Source organism: Lithobates pipiens, unplaced genomic scaffold, assembly GCF_037356315.1.
Source record: "Lithobates pipiens isolate NorthernLeopardFrog02 unplaced genomic scaffold, aLitPip1_a1.2 Scaffold_1, whole genome shotgun sequence".
Lineage (NCBI taxonomy): Eukaryota > Metazoa > Chordata > Amphibia > Anura > Ranidae > Lithobates > Lithobates pipiens.
This window is the reverse complement of record NW_027507685.1, coordinates 139,936,393-139,961,782: the sequence shown is the minus strand read 5'-3', so window position 1 is coordinate 139,961,782 and position 25,390 is coordinate 139,936,393. Positions and strand designations below refer to the sequence as shown.

At 47.0% G+C, this 25,390-nt stretch overlaps 1 protein-coding gene across 1 annotated transcript in view; it reads right to left on the bottom strand.

The window, feature by feature from the left end:
* The window catches only part of SETX (senataxin), a 251,608-nt gene that overhangs the window by 176,491 nt on the left and 49,727 nt on the right, over positions 1 to 25,390 (bottom strand). The window contains 1 exon segment of the mRNA XM_077486163.1: positions 8,416 to 8,535. Within this exon segment, the coding sequence (XP_077342289.1) occupies positions 8,416 to 8,535 (120 nt within the window).

Genomic DNA, 25,390 nt, shown 5'->3' with positions numbered 1-25,390 from the left:
GTTGTGATCACTGTCTAGTGAAGAGGTAAGAACAATCTTCCAGACCGCAGGGCCGGAGACCTCAGCCACCAGAGAAGAGAGTCCCTGACTAACTGGCTCATCCGAATCTGCCGATTCAGGGATAACGGAGATTTGTCCCATTTGGACAGGGTTTACCTCTGCAAGACTCTGGTGTAAAATTAGGCGTACGGTACCACCTCGAAGGAGGCTACCATGAGGCCCAGAACTCGCATGCAGAAATGCAGCGACGACCACCTGCGGGTCATCAACAACTTTACCGCGTCTCGGAGAGTATGCAGTTTGTCTAAAGGAGAAACACTCTTGCTTCCACGGAGTCCAGCAGTAAGCAAAGGTACTCCAGGCGCTGATTCAGCACTAACGCCAACTTCTTTAGGTTCAGCACCCACCCAAACTCCTGTAGGGTTTGCATGGTGATTGCCACATCCTCCCTTAATTCTGAGGCGGAAGCTGCTCTCAGCAGAAGGTAGTCTAGGTAACCCGGGATTGCGATCCCATGTTGCCGCAAGAATTGGATGTACCCCTTTCTTTTTGGGGACTACAGATTGGAGTAGAATCCCTGAAACCTTTCCAGCTTTGGAACAGGTACTATCACCCCACATCTGAGCAGGTCCCTTACTGCCCCAAACAGGGCCTCCCGGCAAGTTAGGAGTAAAGGTATACTGGAGGGAAAAAAATCTGTTTGGTGGCCAAGAGAGGAACTCTATCTTGTAGCCCAACGAAATCAGTTTGCAGACGCATTGGTCAGACAGCAGAGAGGCCCACATGAGCTGCAAACTCTTTAAGGTGACCCCCCCCCCCCCCCCGAGTATTGGGCGGGGGCAAACCTTCATGCGGTAGTACTTTTGCTCGCAGGCTTGAGAGACCATGGATGCTTTTGTCCCTCAGCAGTCACCCTGTTGGACTGGGAGCACTTACCTGACATTCCGGGCAGACGAAAAAGCCTCCGAGCGTAAAAGGTGAGCCCTTGCCTGTGGCGTGGCTCCTTACCCTTCTTGGACTGTGGGAGCAACGTGCTCTTCCCACCTGGGACATTAATGTCATCCAGCAAAGCTCCAAATAGCCGCTCACCAAAGAAGGGCAAATCAGTCAGTTTTTTTTTTTTTTTTTTTTTTTTTTTTTTTAAGATGCCTGGTCCACAGACCAGCATTTCAGCCAGATCAGGCGCCGTAGCACCACTGCCGATACCGATGGTCGGGAGAGCAGGGGAAGTCTATCCAGGGCTGCATCACAGACATACTTTAGGCCATGCACCAGATGGTCTGCTAGTTCTACGCAGACTGGAGGAGACTGTTACTTCTCCAATTCACAGTGCAATATTTTTGCCCAGTCAGTAAGGGTAAGCGACACCAATGCCATGGACAATACCGGTCGTAGCGCTGACCCCACGACCATAAACATGCCACTGCCTTAGCTCTGTCGGTAGGGTCCTTAAATGCAGTAGCCCCTTCTACCGGAATTGTGGACAGAACCCTGGCAACAAACGATTCCAGGACTGCCGAGAAAGCGTCCAAGGGCACTGCACTATTTGCAGACGAGCCGGTTGCAATTGCAGGGAGATCTGGGGAAGAAACGTCAGCTTCTGACGCCATGCTGACCCACCCCGTCTACCACCCTTGGGGACTTAGGACAAGGTACTCAGTCCAACTCTCCTAGCTGCTAACAGACTGAGGGGCCCCACCGCTGGACTCACCACACTGACAGAGTGCTGCACCGTGCTGTTGCTGATTGCTGTCCTGTCAGTCACAAGTGTCCAGGAGTAAAAATCGTGCTGTTCTGAGGCACAGGAACCAGCACTGGGTAGAAAAACCGTGCTGAGGCTACAAGAAAATGGCCACGACCGTTCTTGTATAGGAAAAAAAAAACTCTAGGAAAAAAGCCGCCAGACTTTGAGAAAATGCCAACAGCCATGCTGTACCCAGAGACTAAAACAGTAGCACATGCCGAGCCCACAGACACCAGCAAAGAGACAGATGACAGCACATGGACACAGACAGCCAGCGCAGCCCCAAGCTAAGGGTCAGAGGCCCCCCCCCCCCCCAGGACCCCTGGCCCAGGTACATACACCGCACCACAGCCCAGCCATGGGGGGGGGGGAGGGGAGAGACACCGGGACAGGCAGAGAGAAAAGGGAGCAGGGGGATCCCCTAATCGACCTCCCAGGGAATGTCCAGGTGCTCTATCCTGCCGAGACAGGGAGAGCTGTACCGCCTGGACGAGCTACGAGCTGGAGGCATCCCATCACAGACCCACACCCGAGCAGTACAGGGTGGCTGCTGACCACAGCACACTGTGACAAAGATATCCGCAGTCCGGTCATATAGCAAATCGGCCGCCCCTGGAGCCTGAGAGGCATGTCGTGGCTGATCCAGCACGTAGCTAGGACCTGCTCACGCTCAATGGCCAGGCTGGGGAGACTACAAGGATCTATATTTATCTAGCCCGTCACCCAGCCGGCTGTTGATACCAGACCACCGGATCAATATCTTGCACAAAAAGCAGACACTTTGTATACCAGGCTTGTGGTTCCAGGGGCTTTTGTCCTTCGGGTCGTCCTGTTGGACTGGGAGCGTTTAACCAAAGTCTCGGACGGACGAAAAAAACCTCCTGAGCAGAAAATGAGGGCCCTTGCCTGTGGCGTGGCTCCTTAGCCTTCCTGGCCTGTGGGAGCAAGGTACTCTTCCCACCTGTGGCATTCTTAATAATGTCATCCAAAGAGCCGCTCACCAAGGGTAGATCCATCAAGGCTTTTTTGACGGGAAAAAAAGCCGACTAGAATTTTAGCCAAATCAGGCGCCTGAGCACCACTGCTGACACTGAACCCCTGGATAGCAGAGGAAGCGTATCCAGAGCCGCGTCCCAAGCGTACTTAAGACCGTGCACTAACTGGTCTGCTAGTTCCACGCAGACGGGAGTAGCCTGCTGCTTCTCCAATTCACAATGCAAAAGTTAGCCCATTCAGTAAATGTCTGCGACACAAGTGCTGTGGTCACTACTAGTTGTATTGCTGACCCCCCCCAACCGTAAATAAGGAATGGGCCACTGCCTCGGTTCCTGCCCATGGGGTCCTTAACCACAGGAGCCCCCTCTACCGGGATAGTGGTTACCTTATCTAGCCTGGATACTGGGGGGTCCACGACCGGAGGAGCCGACCATTATTGCAGAATGCTCTCCACAAGGGGGTAACGCACCGCCATGCATTTTGGGACCGAAAGGGTCCATTGCGGTCGCCCCCATTCCTGTATATGAACTTATTGAAATGAGTCAGGTGTTGGCTACAGGGACCACTACTGCAGCAGAAGGACCTGCTGTATCCTGATCTTCAGGGTATCCTGCACAGTTGTGATCAGTGCTCCAACTAGCGCTTCTCCTGCGCGGACCCGGACGGGGATTCATCCTCACTGTCCGATTGGTCCTGGTCAGCATTATCTGAAACGACAGCAGGGGCCACCAGTCTCAGCAGGGCCCGAGTCTGCATTAGAGGTTTCCCTGGAAGATGGGGGGGGTGCTTTCTACCACCTTGCGCCCGCACATGGCCTCCATCCTGGCAAGGAACATTTTCAGGACCCCCGACAAGGCGTCCAAAGGCACTGCACTGTTTGCAGACGAGCCGGTTGCAATTGCAGGGAGTCAAGGAGACCCACCCTGTCTGCCACCTGTTGGGGACTTAGGACAGGTGTATAGTCCCACTCCTAGCTGCTGCAGGCTGAGGGGCCCCAACCACAGGACTCGCCACCCTGACGGAGTTCTGCACCGTTCAGCTAGTCGTGCCTGTGTCAGCTCCCAGGTGTCTGAGAAGAAACCGTGCTGTTCTAAGCCCTCAGGGACCAGCTCTGGGCAAAAAACCCAGCTGGGCTACAAGAAAATGGCCGCCAAGCGTCCAATATAAAAAAGAAGGACATAATCACAGGGAATATGGCCACCGAACTACAGTAAAATGGTTCTTGATCATGCTTCTCCCTGAGTCATACCAAACAACTGTACACAGAGGAGGGACAGTGAGAAGAAGAAGAAGAAAAAAAAAAAAAAAAGACAGAAAATGGCAGCAGAACAGCACTATAGCGATCAGCATGAGCAGACCTCCAGACACCCAGCGGGGAGACAGACAGACACCCAGCACTGCCCCCCACCAAAGGTGAAAGCCCCCCAGGGGACCCCTATCTATATGGCACACACACCGCTCAGCAGCCCATGCAGCATCCCCCACAGGGGGGAGCGGAAAAGAGATATGGACAGGGAGAGATGAGGGAGGAGAGGGACCCCCGAATCAACCTCCCAGGGAATGCCCAGCTGCTGCTCAGCCCCACCGAGGCAGAGAGCTCTACTTAGCATTCCGGACGAGCTGGGGACATTCCATCATAGCTATGGTCTGCAAACGCTCGCTGGCCAGGCTGGGGAGACTACAAAGATAAGGGTATCCAGCCCGTCACCCAGCCGGCTGTTGATAGCAGATCACAGGGTCTTAATCTTGCGCAAAAGACAAACGTCTGCAAAAAAAATCCGGACCGATGAGCCCGCAGGGTCCCTAGGTCCATCTCCTTCACTAGACAGAAAAAAAACTGAGGCTTCAGGAAGTAGGCTGAGGGGTTGTTACTGCTGAAGGGACCGCCCCTGGGGGGGGGGGGGGGGTGGAACTAGAAAGTTCTGTTTTTTGTACATGTTCTGCCTAGTCCTTTCCTGAAGGTGGCATAACAACCCAATGGTCAAGAATAAAGGAGCTGTAAGAGAAACTAATATTACAGCTTAGGCAATGTTGTGGGAAGAGGGCGTGTTTGTATTGTGTAGGAAGAGGAAACACACAATGCATGCTGTTGAATGACTAGAGTAAAGGCAACGATTTAAATAGACTTTACTATGTTATATTAACAATTCCAAAATGCCAGTAATTTTATAGTCTACTATATCGTTTGGTTCAACATTACCTTGTTGTTTTTAAAAAAGTTTTGAAGTTGCTGCTGTTTTCTTTTCTAAGAAACTCAAGACGAGCTAACAATTAGGAATGCAAGTCTGAAGGCAGCAAGGGGGAGGAGTCAAGACGGGCAGTGAAGATTAGTGCAAAATAAAAATAAGGCACGGGCGCTGCGCTGAACAGGCAAGTGAACTAGCACTGCATTAGCTTAAAATGAAGCTAGTTAGCAAATAAAAAAAATTACCTTTACAACCCCTTTAAGGGGGATATGATCAACATGTATAAATACATAAGTGGTTCATATAGTGAACTTTGTGTTGAGTTATTCACTTTAAAAAGTGATACTAAAAAGTTATTTTCTTGGGTCCCTCTTTGGTGCCCCTGGCCATTCCCTCCTGTTAAGTGCCCCTACTGAGTACCCTGTGAATACAATGTGAGAAAAAAAATTCTGTTTACACTTTGGCATTATGGGGTACAGAGTGTTTATTAAGGAGGAAAAAAAAAATGTAATCTGTAGTATCAGGCTGCAATGTAACAAAATTAAAGAAAAAAAAAAAAAAAAAACACGGAAGGGGGCCCGACTTTATTAATGCACCGAGTTAAGTCCTGTATGCAATGATTAAGCACTTTGTGTGAAATGTGGTTGCTGAACAGTGTGGATCCCTTGTGTGTCTTTTTTTAACCTTTGAGTCTACAAAAAACCAACACATTTTTCTTCATTTCTGGATCTGCCACCTTTTCTCTTTGTTGCATGGATTTCCCAGGTTGCGGACCTTGGCAGGCTCCCAGTCTTGCCACAGCAGTATCAAGAAATCTTTAATTTGCAGGCAGCCTTGGAGTGGTGTACATTCTACTTCCCCGAATCCTGTATGGCCCACTGTAGCTGACTACAGGCACTGCATAAAGTGCTGGCATGAGTGCCCGCGCAGGACCCAGTGCTCAAAGCAACATTACAGCCCCAGTTCCACCAATCCTAAATCACTGCTTCTATTGTGGTATTAAAATACAGTGAAGGAATTGAAGATTTTTTTCAGAGAATCCATAGCTAAACCTATTAAAACAAGTTAAGGTAGGAATGTAATTAATCAGTCTTTTTAGTGAATTGGCTAGGTAAAAATCAGGCTAAAAAAGGTAGAAAGGGATAAAAATAGTGAGACGCAGCAGGCTCTATTGCACTACACCCTGCTGCCATTGTGTCTGGTTTTAGGCATTTGATAGTGAAGGAAAGGTATTTAGGCAGCTCTCAAAATAATGAGCAGTGGGAGGATTCCTTTTTTATAGCCCAAATAACAGAAAGGCAACACAAGAAGCTTGGTAAAAAGAACCCAACTTGGCCAATCCCCAGACAACGTCCCTTTATGACGAAATGCGTAGGGTGGGGCCAGTGACGCTGACATCATTACGCTTGTAGGAGATTGATGGACAGCAAAACAGCAGGAAGCCTGTGGAGATGCCGTGATCTCCAGCTTTGATAACATAACGCCTAAGTTATGCTCTGCTTGTAAGTGCATCCTTTTTTGCCTAAATAAATGTATTGTTTGATCAGTAGCCTGGTCATATGTATCCCCCGGAGCATAAAAGCTCACCGACCACCTCTGGAGCTGAGGTACGTCAAGGCCTGCCGAGCCGCAGCTGCGACCTGCACACGCTCAATGGCTGGACTGGGGAGACTACAAGGATAAGTGAACCAGCCTGTCACCCAGCCAGCTGTTGATAGAAGATCGCAGGATCATTCATCTTGCGCAAAAAGCCAAGCTTCTGCAAAAAAAAAAACAAAAAAAAAAAAACGGACCTATGGGCCCGCAGGGTTCCTAGGTGCATCTCCTTCACTAGGCAAAATAAAACTGAGGCTGCTAGGGCAGGCTGTGGGGATTGTAGCCTAGGGACCGCCCCCTGGGCAGAACTAAAAGTTCTGAAGTGTTGCATTACAACTTTGCCTAGTAATCTCCAGTGATAGGGCTGACAACCCATTTTGTTACAGAGAGGAGCTGTGTCAGTTGGTGAATATAAGAGAAACACCAGTTTCTGAAGCCATGCTGACCCTACCCTGTCTGCCACCCGAAGGGGACTTCGGACAGTGACAGTACCACACTCCTTGCTGCCGCTGACTGAGGGGTTCTAACCCGCCGGACTCACCGCCCTGAGGAGTTCTGCGCTGTTTTACAGCAGTGCCTGTAGATCCCTAGCGCTCAAAGATGCAGAGGGGCCAAAGCTGTGTCGGTGGCAGTCCATCAGCACAATTGGTGAACGATTGCTGAGCGATCTGAAACACATGTCCAGATTACACAGAAAGCCTCCCAGCACTCTGTGATGAGCAAACAGGAAGCTGAGGGCACAGGAGCTGCTGCTAGAGCACAAAAAACATGGTCCGGCTTCAAGAAAATGGCCGCCAGTGTCTGAATAGGGAATCACCGGGAAAATGGCCGCCTGAAGCCCAGAAGCATGCTGCCCCTTGCCCACACTGAAAATGGCCGCCAGCCAGCGCTATGAGAGGCAGAAAGAAAAACATGTGGCAGACACAGCGCTGCACCAACACAGGGGCAAACCTCACAGGCACCCTCCGGGATTAAAGCACACAGGACCCAGGCACCCAGCACAGCAAGAACCCGGGTGACAGGCCAGGAGACACACACCGCTCAGTACATGTACAGCCCCCCCCCCCCGCCTAGACAGGGAGAGCTGTACTTACTAGTGCTGAAGAGCTGGGAGACATTCCATTGTAGCCAACTCCTGATCAGTACAGGGAAGTCTACTGGCCTGGCATACTGCGACGCAGACATCAGTAGCACGGTCATATGTATGCCCAGGAGCATAAAAGCTCACGACCACCTCTGGAGCTGAGGCATGTCGTGGCCTGCCGAGCCGTAGCTGCAACCTGCACACGCTCGATGGCTGGACTAGGGAGACTACAAGGATAAGTGAACCATCCTGTCACCCAGCCGGGTGTTGATAGATCACAGGATCATTCATCTTGCGTCAAAAGGCAAGCTTCTGCATCAAAAAAAAAAAAAAAAAAAACCCCACACGGACCTATGGGCCCGCAGGGTTCCTAGGTGTATCTCCTTCACTAGGCAAAATAAAACTGAGGCTGCTAGGGCACACTGTGGGGATTGTAGCCTAGAGACCGCCCCCTGGACGTAACTAAAAGTTTTGAAGCGTTGTATTACAACTTGCCCAGTAATCTCCAGCGTAGGGCTAACAACCCATTTTGTTACAGAGAGGAGCTGTGTCGGGCGGTAAATATAAGAGAGAAAAAAAATGTTAGTTCTCAGAAAATAGAGGAGTGTTTATTCACAGCTACCCATAGAGAAGACAAGGTTCTGTCTGTGTCCGCGCTGCAGAAACTGAGCAGACATGGATGGGTCATCCTCCCACTCTACTCTTTTCAGCAGGGGATCTGTGAGCAGAGCTCCTGCTCACTGGAACACAATCTGCCTCACTTGAAAACACGGTAAACTGGCTTAACAATGATACATGGTAAAACTAACCTTCTGTTTGCTTTTCCATAACGTGAAGAATAGACTGCATAAAATCGTTCTGCTTGTTAGGCCCTAGCAAGAATGAAGCCATGGCCTGTTCTTCAAGTACTGTCAGCAACATGCAAATACCTATAGAGACAAAAAGGCAGAAAGTGATCAATGTGCTAAATTAAACACAAAACATTCTCAAACACTGCAAATCCACAAAAAGTGTATGATGTATACTCCTTGCCACTAAACACTAGGGGTGTTGAATATAATCGCATCACGCTTCAGACCATTTGTGATTCTGCATCAATACTTAACAGTCAGCTTAAATCGATCGCTAATGACGCCATCCAGTGCTCTGCCTCTCCCGGAGAAACACAGATGCAGAGCCGGCCTGGTGAATAAAGCCCCCTCCCTTTCCACCACAGTATGCAGTGAGATGGACACTGGAGCAGAAAGTCACCTGATGAGTTGACGGTCAGTAGAGTTAAGGGGGAGGAGCTTGATGAGACCCCAACATCAGGAAAGGCACCACTGGAGGCACTGGAAGGGGAGAAGAGAGGCAGAGACACACCAAGCATGGAGCAGGGAGAAATCGACACAGAGCAGGTGAGTGTCAGTGTCACAGATTACAACCCCCCCACCACCTTCGCTCTGCATGATCCCATCCCTCTGCCACTTCTATTTTGTGCATTTAGGACAGGAATGCATTTCAGGTCTTTTTGTTAAAATAATCTACTAAGCAGCCCAGAACTAGTTTGTGAGAATATCGGTCTATTCCACATTTTCACAGCTCTTACAGCAAATAAGCCCTGTTTTTCCTCTAGATGTAAAGAATGGCACACTTTGTTCTCTGTAATGAACTGAAAGTGAATACATTTCTAGCCCTCTTTTGGGATGGTTATGAGAGATTTACCCTCCCCAAATAGGATGTTGCGCTAAGAGCAAATAAAAATAAAATGTAATTTTTGGATAAAAACCATGGGCATTAAATCGCGATGCATCAAATTGTTGACAGGATAATCTTAATCGAATCCTGAGACAAGTGAAGATGCACACCCCTAGTAAAGACCCCCATTGCAGTTTTGTTTTATTAAACAACTCTCTATTTGAGAAGCATGACAAAATATACAATATGGCCTATGCAGGTACAACCACAAAAATAAACACTGAGGCTGCATTCACACCTGAGCGTAGCTTTTTCAAGCGTTTACCGCGATTCGCGACGTTTTTTTACCGCGATTCGCTGCGTTTTTTGCTGCGTTTTGTCGCGAATTTGTGCAGGGCAAAAGGTCACCAATGTTAAGCATTGAGCAGATACAGCGTCAAAACGCCCATAGAAACGCTCGTTGTCACGCTAAACGCTCGAATCGAGCGTTTCCATTAGTTTCTATGGGAATGAAAACGCCCAAATCAGCCCGATTCGCGCAACAAAAAAGGGTCCGGAACTTGTTTGAGCTTCAGGCGACTTGGAGTGGAGATGTGAACCATCTCCATTGAGAATAATGTATTTTTTCCCCTCCAGCGTTTTGTAGCTTCAGGCGTAGGGCTACAAAACGCTCAGGTGTGAATGGGGTCTGAAAGTAAAAAAAGTAAAAGTAAACAAAGAATACAGAGTGCATAGCATATAATGTACAAGTATGCAACCACATCTGTAGTTCTTAGGGTGAGTGGCACAAGTGAAAAAACACCCCAGGGGTTCACTGACTGGTGCAGTCTCAGAGCATAACCATAGGTGTATCATTGACAGAACCATGAGTAACACACACACACACACACACACACACACACACACACACACACACACACACCTCCTTACTGTGTTAAATAAAACTTACAGAAGTTATCTACACATCAGCACTATCCGCAACATCTCAGGTAGAAGCATTTTCCAGCCAATTGTCCCATATTTTGTTATGTTCGGCGGGGCACCCTCTGAGCACACAGCATTTTCTTATAAGGTATGGTAGAGTTAGCAGCAGCCATCCATTCACAGATAGTTGGAGGCGACCCTCTAAGCCCCTTTTTGGGAAATTAACATTCTGGCCATAAATAGGGACTCTTGTAGGAAGATGTGAAGGAATTTGTCAATACCAGGAAACATGCTCAATAGGCATTGCTTAGGGCATAATGCGAGAGGAGAGCCAATTTGGTCCTGCAGGAATTCAACTACGTGGTACCAGTAGCCCTGTATAACTGAGCAGTGCCAAATTAAATGATAGAAGGTATCGCTATATTCCCCACTTCTAGGACAGAGTACTGTCATTTGTGCGATATCTGGCTAAGTGGGAAGGGGTCAAGTAGGATCTGTGTAAATATGCAACAGTGTTAGGAGGGCACCCATTGGCTTTTCAATTGATATGCTAAGGTTACAGAAAAATCTGTATTAGAAGACAATTATAGAATGTAGGAGGTAAGACTCCGACCCCAATACTACATGTAGAAGGTACAGTTGTTCACGATTAGGAGTAGAGGTGCCGAATTGAGCGCCCAGCTGAACGTAGCGGAAGAACATTGAGTTAGGAAGCTCAAACTAATCCTAAGGTTTCTGAAATGTTTTATTACCACTACTACCTGTGAAATATATACAACTCCTTTGGATACCCACAACTAATGATCCGTTATAGACCGAAGTGCAGCGAGATGGGGGTTTTCCCACAAAAAGGTGTATAAGCATTCACAGAGGGAATATTAAGCCTATGCCATGACAGACCCCAGATCTTGCAATGATGGAATAACAGACTCCCACAACCACCCAGAACTAAGGGGGGGTCTCGTGTATATCGAAAGAGGAGTTGAAAGGGGTGCGTAATCCTGCGGGATTGAGAGGAGCACACCAAAGCAAGGTAGCGATAACCATCTTCTGGTGCTGCTAGATAATAGATATTTAAGTCCGAGTGTGCAGTTCCCCATAAATGTGTAGGGGTCTTCCAAGCGCCCCAGGTAAATGCGACAAGAATTACCCCATGCAAAAAAAAAAAAAAAAAAAAGAAGGAGGAGTTAAGGATGGAGCTAGAGACTTAAATATGTGCAATGGTAGCTAATCTGGGGCATGCCAGAGGATGTAGAGGAGGTTGGGCAAAAAGTAAAATTTTAATTAGATTAATATGACGCCCAAGGGGAGCCTAGCCCAGACCTGAGTGTTAGATTTCAAAACCGCTTCAAGGTTCTAGATTCAGTTAGACAATCTACCAGGGAAGGAGTGATTAATACTCAAAGATGTTTAATGGAGCCAACATGTACAAGTGGGGAGGTCAACTTGTGAAGCTGTCGGGACTTAAAAAATCTATGGGGAGGATCTGAGATTTGGTCCCATGCACACAGCATGTTTTACAGCCACTTTGAGGAGCGTCAGGGGTTTGTTTTTGCAGCTTAAAAACGCCCCTTCAACAGTACATAGCAGATAATATAGTGCCATTACTGGCTAAATTTAGGAGGAAGAGAAAAGTGTGGAACCGCCTGCCAATATCTGTGGCAGGTCGTTGTAACTTAATTAAAAGGATTTGGATGCCGCAGCTGCTTTATGTATTACATAATTCCCCAATCTGGTTGTATAAAATGTGGTTTCAAAGGATAGACACTGTTCAGGGAATCGATCTGGAAGGGAGCGGGTCGGCAAGAATACAATTGAGCACTTTGCAGCTACAAAAACAGGAAGGAGAAGTAGCGCTTCCGCACCCCTTTAGCTACTTTGTTGCGTCACAACTCCAAACATGGGATGGTGTAACCTAGAAGAGGGAGAGGCTGGGAGAAATATGCTCCTACAAAACACTCCACATGACTCATTAGTGGAAGCTCTGGAGGCAGGAGCCTTTCCACCAGGACTCCCCACCCCAAGTTTAAATGATGAGAGTGTGGGATACAGCGAAGGCTATATTAAAGTATAGAGGGCTCACCGAGTACACCCCCCTATGGGAGAACAGTAAACTGGGAGAACTTCAGAAGACGGGGGCAGTAAGAGAATGGGAGAGATGTGGAATAAAATCTATCGCTTTTTCGCTCTACCAAACAAATCTTTTTACAGGTACCGTATTTAATCGGCGTATAACATGCACCCCAAGTTTAGGAGGTAATTTTAAAAAAAGGGAAAAAACTTTTAGGAGGGAAGTTTAAGGAAAAAAAAAAAAAAAACTTGCATTTAAATGCCCATCAATGCAGCCTCTTGTCAGTGTCATTTGCAGCCTTGTCCATCATTGCACCCTTGTCAGTGTCATTTGCAGCCTTGACATGCAGCTTTGTCCATCATTTGCAGCCTTGTCAATTTAATTCTCAACTTTGCCTTTTAAAACGCCTTTGTCCCTTGAAAGCCGCCCGAGGCTCACAATCAGCGGAGGATCAGCATATAACACGCACCCGCGATTTCCCCCCGATTTTAGTGGGGGGGGGGGGGAGTGCGTGTTATATGCCGATAAATACGGTACTTACAGGTCAGGCACTCACTGGAGGAGCAGTTTAGAGGGAAGGACTCTAGAATGGAGCACAATTCCAGTTCTCCAAAAAATAATTCAATGCAGAACTAGGGAAAGGTTTAATCTCGAAAAAAAAAAAAAAAAAACACATATAAACAATGGGAGAATGGGAGGGACAGAAGCCCCTATGTATAAGAGGAAGTGGGAAAAAGATTTGGGAACCATTTCCGAAACACAGTGGAACAAAATTCTTGAACTTGCTTCACTGGTATCACTCTGCCCCTCTCACCGGATGTCACACCTGTTCCTACTATACAGAACCTATTATACCCCTCTCAAACTTTTTCAGTTTGGCTGGCAGTCGAATGCAAGCTGTCCCCAGTGCGGGGACATAGAGGGGGATATGATTCATATGTTCTGGAGATGCCCAAAGCGGTTTCGCTACTGGACGGAGGTGAAAAGAACCACTTACCGGGTTTTTGAAAACTCCACTAGGTTGGAGGTGAAGCATTCTTTCCTGGTATTAGTTGAAGGAGTGGGAAATTCAGGAGCAGACGACGGTTCGGAGATGCTTATTCCAAGCAAGGAAACGGATTGCCTTGAGATGGCAGTCAGTGTCCCCTCCGTCCAGTAGAGAATGGATAAATAGTATGAAAGTGGTAATCATTAAAGAGATTAATCGGTATATATAAAACAAGGGACTCTAAAGAAATAGGACAAGATGTGGAAACCTTGGTCGGAAGCAAGAGGGATTGACATGTAAACACATAGTGTGGAAAAGTATTTTTATGATGAAAAGTGATCTAACAGAAATTAAATCAAGGAGTAGAATGAAGAGGATGGACGAGTGAGAGGAATGGATGGGGATAAGTGGGAAGTGTGAAGTGTGCAAAACTTAGACTTAAAAAGGTATTTTAGATAGGACTACCCCCACAATACCAATCCCCTCCTAGGCCACCCAAGACATGAACGATTTATTTGTTTGTCATACATACACCCAATAGGGGTGGGGGGTTGAGGGTATGTCTGATTTTGATGTACTTTGTAAAAAAACATAAGAAATACCTTAATAAAGGAAAGGAAAAAAAATAAAAAATAAAAAGCCCCTTCATGTTATTCTTTTTTAAATTGTATTTTTTATTGAAAGTATAAAGATAACAAGATAACAGTACCTTACACTTATAAAATTGCGCAGGGAAACAATATTAACAGCATACATAACAAATCAAAAAGAGGGGAGGGGGGGGGGGGGGTAAGGAAGATCCAATACAATCAGTATGCCATCAAAATAACAGTCATTTACGGCACAGATCACTATAAACCATACGTATATATCCCAGGAGGTAGGGGGTAAGGAAAATTCTCTCCTGCAGGAGGTTATGGAACTGATATGTCAGCTAATTTAAAGGGGTTGTAAAGGTAAATGTTTTTTCACCTTAATGCATTAAGGTGAAAACACATCTGACAGTGCCAGTGCCACCAGCCCACCCATTTTACTTACCTCACCCCTCGAATGTCCCACGCTCGTCCCCCGACGTCCTTTCCACCGTTCAGCCTGGCCGCTGATTGGCTGGAGTGGATGGAAAGCAGTGCAGCCATTGGCTCACGCTGCTGTCAATCACATCCACTGACGCGGAGCGCCGGGGGCGGGCCGCATGATACAGCGAGCGGCTATAGCCGTCGGCTGTATCATGGGAGCGCGCCCGCAGATGCTTCTCACCATGCGAGGGAGCTCGCATGAACATGAGAAGCATCTGAGGGAGGAAGCCGAGACAGCCGCCGAGGGACCCCAGAAGAGCAGGTTCGGGGCCACTCTGTGCAAAACGAGCTGCACAGTGGAGGTAAGTATAACATGTTTGTTATTTTTAAAAGAAAAAAAAAATCACTTTACAATCCCTTTAAGCATTGAACTCTTCCTAAGGGGGCACAGAGTAAGAACCAGGATTAAGTTCAGAGTGATTCCACAGATCCCAAGTCCTAGAGAACTGTGGCATAGTGTCATGGACTATTGCCGTAAGCCGCTCCATACAGCCAATGTATTCTAGATTCTGCAAAACTTGGGAGAGAGCGGATGGAGGAAGGGAAATCTCAAACAGATCCTGGATGAAGGACTGTATTGTAAGCCAGAATGAGCGGATTAAGGGGCAGTCCCAGAAAATAGGGAAATGAGAGCCTGTGTCTCCCTGGCATCTCCAACACACCTTGGGGTCATATTTGTGCATAATTTCGGGCATTTTATACCAAAAGAGTAATATCTTATAGGCCGTTTCTTTCTGTTCCATGCAGCGTGATGACTTGGAGATGGCTGTCCATATTTTCTGCCACTTCGGGAGTAGTATGGGATGTTTCAGCACTTGAGTCCACTTCCGCATGCAAGAATGGGAAGAGTCAGTAATGGGCACTGAGTCGTGGAGTATTCTATATATGTCAGAGATTAAATGGGCCTGATACGGGCCTTGAGCACATAGAAGTTAAAATGGGGTTGGTTTGTCAAAACTTAGGGCGGGGGATTTAGAGGCAAAATAATGTCGGATTTGCAAATAGGAGTGGAAAAGCTGTTTGGGAATCTGGTGCTGCTTCTGTAACTCCGCAAAGGATAGAAGTCTCCTGGTAAGGGGGTTTACTATGTTGCAGAGTTGAAATATAGCAGCCTGGGACCACGGAAGCATTCTATCGTATGCCAGGCTGCCCGGGATATCTAGGTTAAAAAGTATGTTTATCAAAGGAGGGCATTGGGAGGCAAGAGAGAATAATCAAGCACTTCCTCCAGATATCCAAGGAGAACAGCATCGGGGCTAGACATATGCTGCTAAGTGAACCCATTTAGGTTTTAAGGTCTGGCCAAATCATGGTACAAATATGTGCAGGTCTAGTGATGCTAATCTCAATTTCTGCCCACACAGTAGGGACTTTCCTGGACGACCAGGTAAGAATTGGTTTAAGGTGTGTAGCGTAATAATATTTAATCAGATCTGGAGCTCCCAGACCCCCACGCCATCTCAGAGCCAGCATCACCGAACCTGCAACCCTATGGGCCCGATAGTGCCATATAAAATTGAGAAAAATCCTCTGAACAGCCTTCAGTTGGGACATTGGGATGGGAATTGGGAGAATGTCAAAAAGGTAAAAGGAGTCTAGGCATTACAGACATCTTCAGGACATTGATACGGCCCAGAAGCGAGAGGGGAAGTGAATCTCATTGCTTCAAAAATCTATCAATGTCATGAGTGGGGGGTAGTTAGCTTGGTATAGGGTCGAATAAGAAGGAGTTATATTAATCCACAGGTACTTAATCGAGTCTGTGCACCAGTGAAAGGAGTAGTTTTGCAGGATGGCAAGATCAGAAGACTGAAGGTGCACGGACAAGGCTTCCATTTTACTCGTGTTCATTTTATAACCAGATATTGAGCTAAAGTCTTTCAGCAGGGATAGGAGGTTTGGAAGTGAGATGTGGGGTTTAGTCGATGTCAGGAGGATGTCGTCTGCGAACAGGGACATTTTATATTCTCTGTGACTTAAACACACTTCTCCAATGTCTGGATGCGAGCGAATGGCCTCTGCCAGGGGTTCTAGGCAGAGAATAAAAAGAAGGGGCGATAGGGGGCAGCCTTGTCCGGTGCGCCATTGCTCAGGGGGAAGGAGGATGATAAATGAGACGTCAATTTAACCTGGGAAGAGGGGCGGGAGTACAGGGCCTCAAGGACTGCCACAAAAGGCCCGGTAAAACCATATTTAGAAAGAGTGGCGAACATACATGGCCAGCTGAGCCAGTTAGTCAAAGGCCTTTTGTGCGTCAAGACTTAGAATTAGAGCTGGGCGAGAAGTTTTGTGTAATAGATCAAGAAGGTCTATAGTGCGCCTTGTATTGTCTCCTGCATGTCAGGTTTGTACAAAACCCACCTGGTCTCTATGGATGAGTGTAGGAACTATACGAGTCAACCTGTTAGCCAAGATCTTCGTAAATATCTTATAGTCTGAGTTTAATAACGCTATGGGTCTGTAGTTGTCTGGTAGGGAGGGGTCCTTACCAGGTTTTGGAATGACCGAGATATGGGCATGAAGGAATTGGGAGTGTGGAATTGAACCTTGAAGTACAGACGTATAGAGTGAAATCATGTGGGGACTTAGGACAGGTAGGAATGTCTTGTAATAAGAATAAAAAGGTAGCTCGTCTGGGCCCAGAGCTTTGTGGTTGGGGAGCTGTGTAATTACCTCTTCAAGTTCATCGGCAAGATGGTCGAATTCAAGGCTGCAAGATAATCGGCCAGGAGCTTAGGCAATCTTAAGTGTTTAAAAGAGAGATCAAATTTCTCTTGTGTAAAGTCATAGTTTGGGTCTGTCTGCAAGTAGTGATACAAGTTATGATAGAAATCTCAGAAGATCTGCGACATAGTCAAGGGGCAATATGTAGGCGATCCATCGGGATGTCGTAGAAAGTCAGGAGAGGATTGGAAGGGGCGCGGTTTCAACCAGTTTACTAGTAGCTTGTGGGGTTTATTAGAATTCATAAAATTTCTGTTTGGACCATAGGAGAGATTTGTTTATTTTTCTCATGGCTAGGGACCTAAGCCGGTTTCGCAGCGAGACGACCGTCCGGAGCCTGTCCACCATGGGGGAGGCCAATAGCAATCCCTCTGCCGAACCTTCATGTTATTCTACGGGCATGCACACAGGCTTTTAGGAGCTGTAAGTGGCATAGGCATTTTCAAGCTGCAAAAAAAGCCCCAGGGCCACAGCGTTCTGAAGACCAGCATTACAGCTGTAATAACACATGATGCTGCTAAACACTGGATACAGCGTTAATCGGTTCTTTTTGGGCATGTCAAAATCAATGGTTTCCTATAAGAGCCATCTTAACTGATCTGACTTTTAGCCCATTGATTTGAAATTCGCATTGAACTCAGATCATGATCTGACCTGTGGCATGTTACAGGCTCTGAGAGCTTTGAATGGGAACCCTCACACCAAAAAAAAAAAAAAAAAAAAAAAATGGAAAAAAAAATAATGGATTTTTTGTCCTCCCTAAAATCCTTCTCTATAAATTCACCGACTGACACAGCTCCTCTCAGCCATTGGGTTGTTACGCCACCTTTTAGGAGAAGAAGACTAGGCATAACATGTTATGAAAAACACAGAACTTTTAGCTCCGCCCAAGGGGCTGTCCCTTAGGTAAAAACCCCCCAGCCTGCCATGCAGCCCACAGTACGTCAACAAGCAGTATAACGTAAAGATCAATAGGAGGGGCGTGTGCTGTGTCAGTCGGTGAATTACAGAGAAAAGGATTTTACGGTGAGTACAAAAAAAAAAAAAATCCCATTTTCTCTTATATTCACTGGCTGACACAGCTCCTCTCTTAGCCATTGGGACGTCCCCAAGAGTGCCAAAACGAGGGGTGGGAAACAGCATAAAAAAAAAAACCTTCATCCACCATGGCAAGTGGGAACTAGTATAACTTTACCCACAAAAACGACAGTGTGTGGGGGGGGGGGGGGGGGGGGGGGGAACAAACACAAAAAACAGAGTGCTCCTCAACAGAGAGGCACTACCCTCAAACCACACCAAAACTGCAGTAAGAAATGCAACAGGGCATTAACTTAAAAAAAAGGTACTGCGTTTTTACCCAAAAAACAGGGGAAAAAATAAAAATATAAATAAAAAAATAAAATAAAAAAAGGAAAAAAATTTTCATATGCAATTGCAACTATACAGCCGCCTGCAAAACTTTGCGGCCAAAACAGGCATCAGCCAATGCACTGACATCTACCTTGTAGAACTTGGTAAAAGTGAATAGATGACCAGGTTGCCGCTTTACACACTTGATGTCGGAAGGCCCAAGACGTTCCAATTGCCCTTGTGGAGTGGGCCATGACCGGAAAGGGGGGGGGGGGGGGGGGAGGGGGGACCTGCCCCTTCAAGGCGTGGGCTTGTACTACAATCTACCTGATCCACCTGGAAATGGTGGCCCACAAGACCGCCATGCCTTTCTTTGGACCAGCCACCGAAGCAAACAGGGAGTCTGACTTCCGGAAGGGAGCCGTGGCAGACAAATACACCCTCAGAGCCTGAACTACATCCAGGGAAAGGAGGGCTACCTCCTTAGAATGTGTCGACTTAGGACACAGAGATGGTAACACAATGGGGGTTATTTACTAAAGGAAAATCCACTTTGCACTGCAAATGCACTTGGAAGTGCAGTCGCTCTAAATCTAAGGGGTAGATCTGAAATGAGTGGAAGCTCTGCTGATTTTATCATCCAATCATGTGCAAGCTAAAATGCTATTTTTTATTTTCCTTGCATGTCCCCCTCGGATCTAAAGTGACTTTACTTCCAAGTGCACTTTCAGTGCAAAGGGGATTTTCCTTTAGTAAATAACCCCCAATGTCTTAATTGATGTGAAACGCTGAGACCACCTTCGGCAGAAAAGAAGGTTGCAGACGCAACACCACCTTATCCTTGTGGATAACCAGATAGGGCGACTTGCAGGACAAGGCCGACAATTCCAAAACCCTCCTGGCTGATGTAATGGCCACTAGAAAGACCACTTTCTGGGAAAGAGTCAGAGGGATCTCTCTGATATTTTCAAATAGCGTTTTTTGCAGCACCGATAACACCAGGTTCAGATCCCATGGGGGTAACGGTGGATGCACCAGAGAAACTATATATGCTGCACCCCTTGAACAAAAGTGCTCACTAGAGAGTGAGACGCCGGGGAGGGGGGGGGGGACAGCCAAAGCTGATATTTGTCCCTCATGGTGCTCAAAGCCAGTTTCTGGTCTACTCCTTGCTGAAGAAACAGCAGGACCCTGGATATAGCTTTCTCCTCACACATGGAGATGTAGGCCTTCCAGGTACGACGATATATATTCCGGGAAGATTTCCGTGCTCTCAGCACAGTTGGGATCACTGAGTCCGAAAGACCCCGGTTCCTCAACACCTGGCTCTCAATAGCCATGCTGTTAAAGCAAGATAGAGAATCAGACCTGGAGACAGAACGTCTTCTCGTAAAGCCAGTCGCCAGGGAGCGTCTACCCCCAGGCGAACTATGTCTGTGTACCAGGGACGCTGGGGCCAATCTGGGGCAACCAGGATTACTGGAATCCCCTCGGCCTCCACTCTGCGAAGCAGACATTTTAACAGTTTCAGTGGAGGAAAGGCATAGATCAGCTGGTATTGATCCCACGGAGCCACCAGCGCGTCTGACGCATCTTCCCACTGATCTCATCCTGAACACAAATCTTGGCACCTTCCAATTGAGATGGGAGGCCAGAAGATCCACGTCTGGCATACCCCACCGCAGGCACAGTAGCCTGAACACCTCCGGGTGCAACGCCCATTCTCCTGGGTCCAGTATCTGGTGACTTAGATAGTCTGCCTGCCAGTACTCCACTCCCAAGATGTAAATGGCCGACAAGGCCGGTACATGTCGCTCTGCCCACCGAAGTATGTGAACAACCTCCCGTGAGGCGGCCAAGCTTTTTGTTCCTCCTTGGTGACTGACGTATGCCACAGCCGTGGCCTTGTCTGACTGGATCCTGATCGACACCCTCGAAGTCCTATCGACCATGTGGAGAGGCATAGCCTGATCGCTCTCAGTTCGAGCAGATTGATCGGCAATTTGGAGTCCTCCGCCGACCAGAGGCCCTGAGTAGACTGAACTCCCATTACTCCACCCCAGCCGGATAGGCCGACATCCGTTGTGATCACCCTCCATTTCAGAGGCAGGAACGACTTCCCGGATGTAAGTACCAAGGACCTCAGCTACCAGATCAGGGAATCCCTGACTAACTGGCTCATCTGGATCTGTCGATCCAGGAACAACGGAGCTTTGTCCCATTTTGTCAAAATCTTTCTGTGTGGAACTGGGCATATGGTACTGCCTCGAAGGAGGCCACCATGAGTCCCAGGACTCGCATGCAGAAGCGTAGCGACGTCCACTTGTGGTTCATCAGCAGTTTTACCACGGCTTAGAGTCTGCAGCTTATCTGAATATAGACTAAAAGGAAGTTGGGACTTTAGATGAAGCACTAGTGGAGGTGAGTTACAATGTAAAATATTTATTAAATAGCATTGATCCAAAGACTTTAAACCATTATTCATTACATACATATATGTGTGTGTGATAGAGATTATATATATATATATATATATATATATATATATATATATATATATATATATATATATATATATATATATATATATATATATATATATATACACACATACATATACATATACATAGAGTGTAAGCAGGGCCTGGACATGATGAATAGACTAATACATGCATAACAATGCTAACAATGCTAACAATGCTTCCTATTGATGTATTATGCCTCCTCAGCTCCCATGGTGGGTTTGTATCCTCGGCCAGCCCTGCGCCACAGTCACCGCTCTGCATTTGCTGTTAGGGTTGGTGAGTGTGGCTGGTTAACCACCTATACATACATTAACATTTTTGATATTTCTAGAGTATGGTTCATTATATTTTTTTATATACATTCCATAGGAAGGTCTGTTGCATTCGCTGTTACTGATTACAATTTTTGGGTTCGATTATTCGATTTTTTTTTTATCCATTAAATCGACTAATTTCAATTATAAACGCACATACAGATCCAACTACTTTTACCTGATTTCCTTGCATTGCAACTCTGCATTAGTCAGCGGTAAATGTGGTATACACTATATACAAGCACCCAACACTGGTTAGTTTCCACAATCCATGACTTAACTTCACAGTTCGCACAAATATGTTTTAAATTCAAACTGTAGCACTGATGTAAATCATTTTATTTTACACAGTAGTGTGACAATCCCTCCACCTCTGGTCTAATCTCTCTGAACGTATGGCATGAACCTCTGTGCAAACAGGTGGTCATGCAAGCGGGTATCAAAAGGGTTAACACGGACCATAAACTTCTCTCACGTCTCCTTAGATCTCAGCAAGGACACCAGGGTCATGGGTAGAAAGAAAAGATCTAAGTGCTCTCCACTTAAGTATAAGATTACATTTTTGTGTTCAATCACAAACTACTTACATAAAGATGATAAAAACTTAGCATTTAAAGCCGACAATCGTGTTATTTCCGTAGGGCAGGAGCGGGTGATGTCATGCGTAGCTCCTCCCCCGTACGCGTTACGTTCAATCAGAATTTGTCACTGGACTTTTCCCCCCTTTCCCTTCATTAGCAGACAGAGGCACTTGAGGAAGGGGGAGGAGTCCAGTGACATCGATGTCGGTGACGTCACCGGATCTCCAACGGAACTCCCTGAAGACTCGGAAGCCGGTGGAGAGGGGAGTACCGATTAAAAAATAAATAATAATTTATTCGGAGGCGTTAATTTTTAATTTCCACAGCCCCAATTATATATATAATACACATTATATACACACACACACACACACACACACACACACACACACACACACACACACACACACCAGGCTACACGCCCTCAACATGAGGGGGGGGGGGTGCTTTGGCCCCTCCACCCCAAAGATCCCAGCCCCTGAATAAGCATTGTACCCCTATCTATTCACAGCCCCCTCCCCCTCCCAAAAAAAAAAAACAAAAAAAACTGTGAAGTTTAAATAAAAACCAAGAGATGATTTTCACAAGTCCTTTATTAAAAATCTTCAAAGTGTTGTCTTTCTCCAGTCATCTCCCTCCGATGGAGTGTTCTTCCTCCGGTCTTCTACCTCCGCTGCCATCTTCTCCCCAGTCGTCCTGTCGCTGTTCCAGCTCCATTCTCTGCCAGTGCTTATATAGCCATCCGGTGATGTCAACACAAGTTGTCCCTTGTGACATCAAAAGGGGCAGTGTCTCGTGGTGACATCACTGGATGGCCATGCCTCATGGCTATATAAGAACTGGCAGAGAATGAAGTGAGGCAGCAAAGACCTCACCGGAGGGAGAAGACCTGAGGAAGAACACACCAGAGCAAGAAGACACATGGAAGATTTCTTAATAAAAAGGACGTGTGAAAATGGTCTCTTTATTTATACTTCAGTGCCTCTTTTAGGGGGGCAGCAAGTACCTCATACTTATTCACATGGGGGGCGGCATCTGAGGGCCACAATTGTCGGCAAGAGGCGCTTGTCCCCATCGGGCAGGCATATTGGCGTACAGGTACATTCATTTTTATATGCTGCCCTGCCGGTCGGGACCCCCGCGAGTCAGGTCGCGGGTCCCGCGGACTCTATCGCCGCAGGGATACCCGCGATCGTCTCACGGGGCGGCGGAACGGGGAGATGCCTTTGTAAACAGCAGATCGCCGCCATTACTAGTAAAAAAAAAAAAAAAAAAAATTCATAAAAATGCCATAAAAACTATCCCCTATTTTGTAAACGCTATGACTTTTGCGCAAACCAATCAATCGCTTATTGCAATTTTTTTTCCAAAAATATGTAGAATACGTATTGGCCTAAACTGAGGGAATTTTTATATATATATATATATATATATATATATATATTTATTTATTATAACAAAAGGTAAAGAAAATAATGCTTTTTTTCCAAAATTGTCGCTCTATTTTTGTTTATAGTGCAAGTAAAAAAAAAAAACCCAGGGATGGTCAAATATCACCAAAAGAAATTTGTGGGAAAAAAACAAAAACACATCAATTTTGTTTGGGAGCCACGTCACACGACCGCGCAATTGTCAGTTAAAGCGACGCAGTGCCGAATCGCAAAAAGTGGTCTGGTCTTAAGCCAGCAAAATGGTCCGGTCTGAAAGTGGTTAAAAAGGAGAAAACCTACGAGAATTTGAAAAAATTCTTGAGGAGTCTCCCTTACCTTATCCAGCTGCAGGGTTTGAATAACAGACCCAATCTTCACCTCTCACGTTGGGCTCCGGAAAAAAAAACTTCAGAGACTGGGGCCCCCTTGAATAAGGGGATCCGCAGTTCTGAGCCCGTAAAGCACCCTGCCAGGAATATGGCTGAAAAAACTAAATACTGGGTCCCAGGGTCCAGCTCTCTAAAAAGAGAAGCGTTACAGGTAAAACCTTGTTTCTTCGGACACGAGGCCCGTTTACAATCCAATTCGGTCTGGAAAAGACACTTTGAATGGATCCGGTTGCATAGCTGGCCCCAGTAAGGATATTCCAGCGGAGCTCAGCACTGCACTTTTACTTGTGACCAACACCCAAGACACTGGCGAAAAAACTGGGAGGTACCTCCAGTAGGGGGGAGGGGTTATATGGGGGATTGAACTTCCTGTCTAGGGTGTGCCAGTGTCCAATCACCTAGCGATACCCTATAACCCATCAGTAATTACCGAGTCTGTGTCCCGTGATGTACGAGAAAAAAAGCATTTTAAAAAAGGAAAGACCAAATGCACTTTAAACCACTGCATTTTAAAAAGTACCCCCATAACCCAAGGCAAAAAAAAACAAACACACACACACACTTTAATCCTTAAGACCCCTTTCACACTGGGGCGTTTTTCGGGCGTTTTTCAGGCGCTTTAGCGTTAAAAAAAGCGCCTGTATACGAACTGATCCCCAGGGGCGATTTATTTTTTTACACTGTACTGTGCATGGTAGACGGTATCTTATTCTAGCCCTGTATATACCGCCCCCATACTCTGCTGGCCTGGTGTCTGAGGGATTATCTTTCATGGCCCAACACCCGGGCACCCCTGCCGTTTGGCTTGGGGACTTTAACCTTGCCCCTGACCCGAGTATAGACAGGCTGCATGGAGGTTCTACCCCTGCGGCCCAGATGGGATCTAGACTGAGTCGCACCCTCGGGGACTTTTCGCTGACTGATGTGTGGCGACATAGGTACCCCACGACCCGGGCCTTTACATGCTTCTCTGCCACACATTCCACTATGTCCCACATAGACTATGTTTTGGTGTCGGACATTCTCCTTCCCCAGCTGGAGGATGTGGGGTTTCATGCGAGATCTCTATCGGATCATGCTCCATGCTGGGCTACCTTTTTGGTGACCCAGCAGGTGGGACCCCGCGCCTGGCGCCTCAACCCCTTTTGGCTAAAGGCACTGGGGGAGCAGGATGATTTAGCGGATGAATGGCGTCGCTTTTTTGATTTGAACAAAGGGACAGCGTCGGGTGGCAGTGTGTGGGAGACCTTTAAGATATACGCGCGGTCCATTTTGATAAGGCGGATCAATAAATTAAAAGGCTCTTCCAAACTGCTAGTTGATCAGGCGGTGGAACAGTTGGATGCTGCTACCCGTACGTTTGTGGTAGACCCCACGGCAGAAGCTGCCTCGGCTCTCAGGCTCCAGACAAGGGTTTTGGACCAATTGCACTTTGAACAGGCCAGGCGCAAACATTTTTTCTCGCAACAGCGCATATTTGAGCAGGGTGAGAGGGCGGGTAAACTATTGGCGTTCCTCGCCCATCAGGACGCAAGGCCGCCGGTGGTGGTGTCCTTAATGGACGAGAGTGGGGCACTTATATCGGACCCAGGGGGTGGCCGAAATGTTCCGGTCATACTATGAGGACATTTATGCTTCCCGGGTAGAGGCCACCCCACGGGAGACTCAGATGTTCTTACAGGAGGTCCTATTCCCTCAGCTCTCTGCGACTCAGATTGCCGACTTAGAAGCCCCG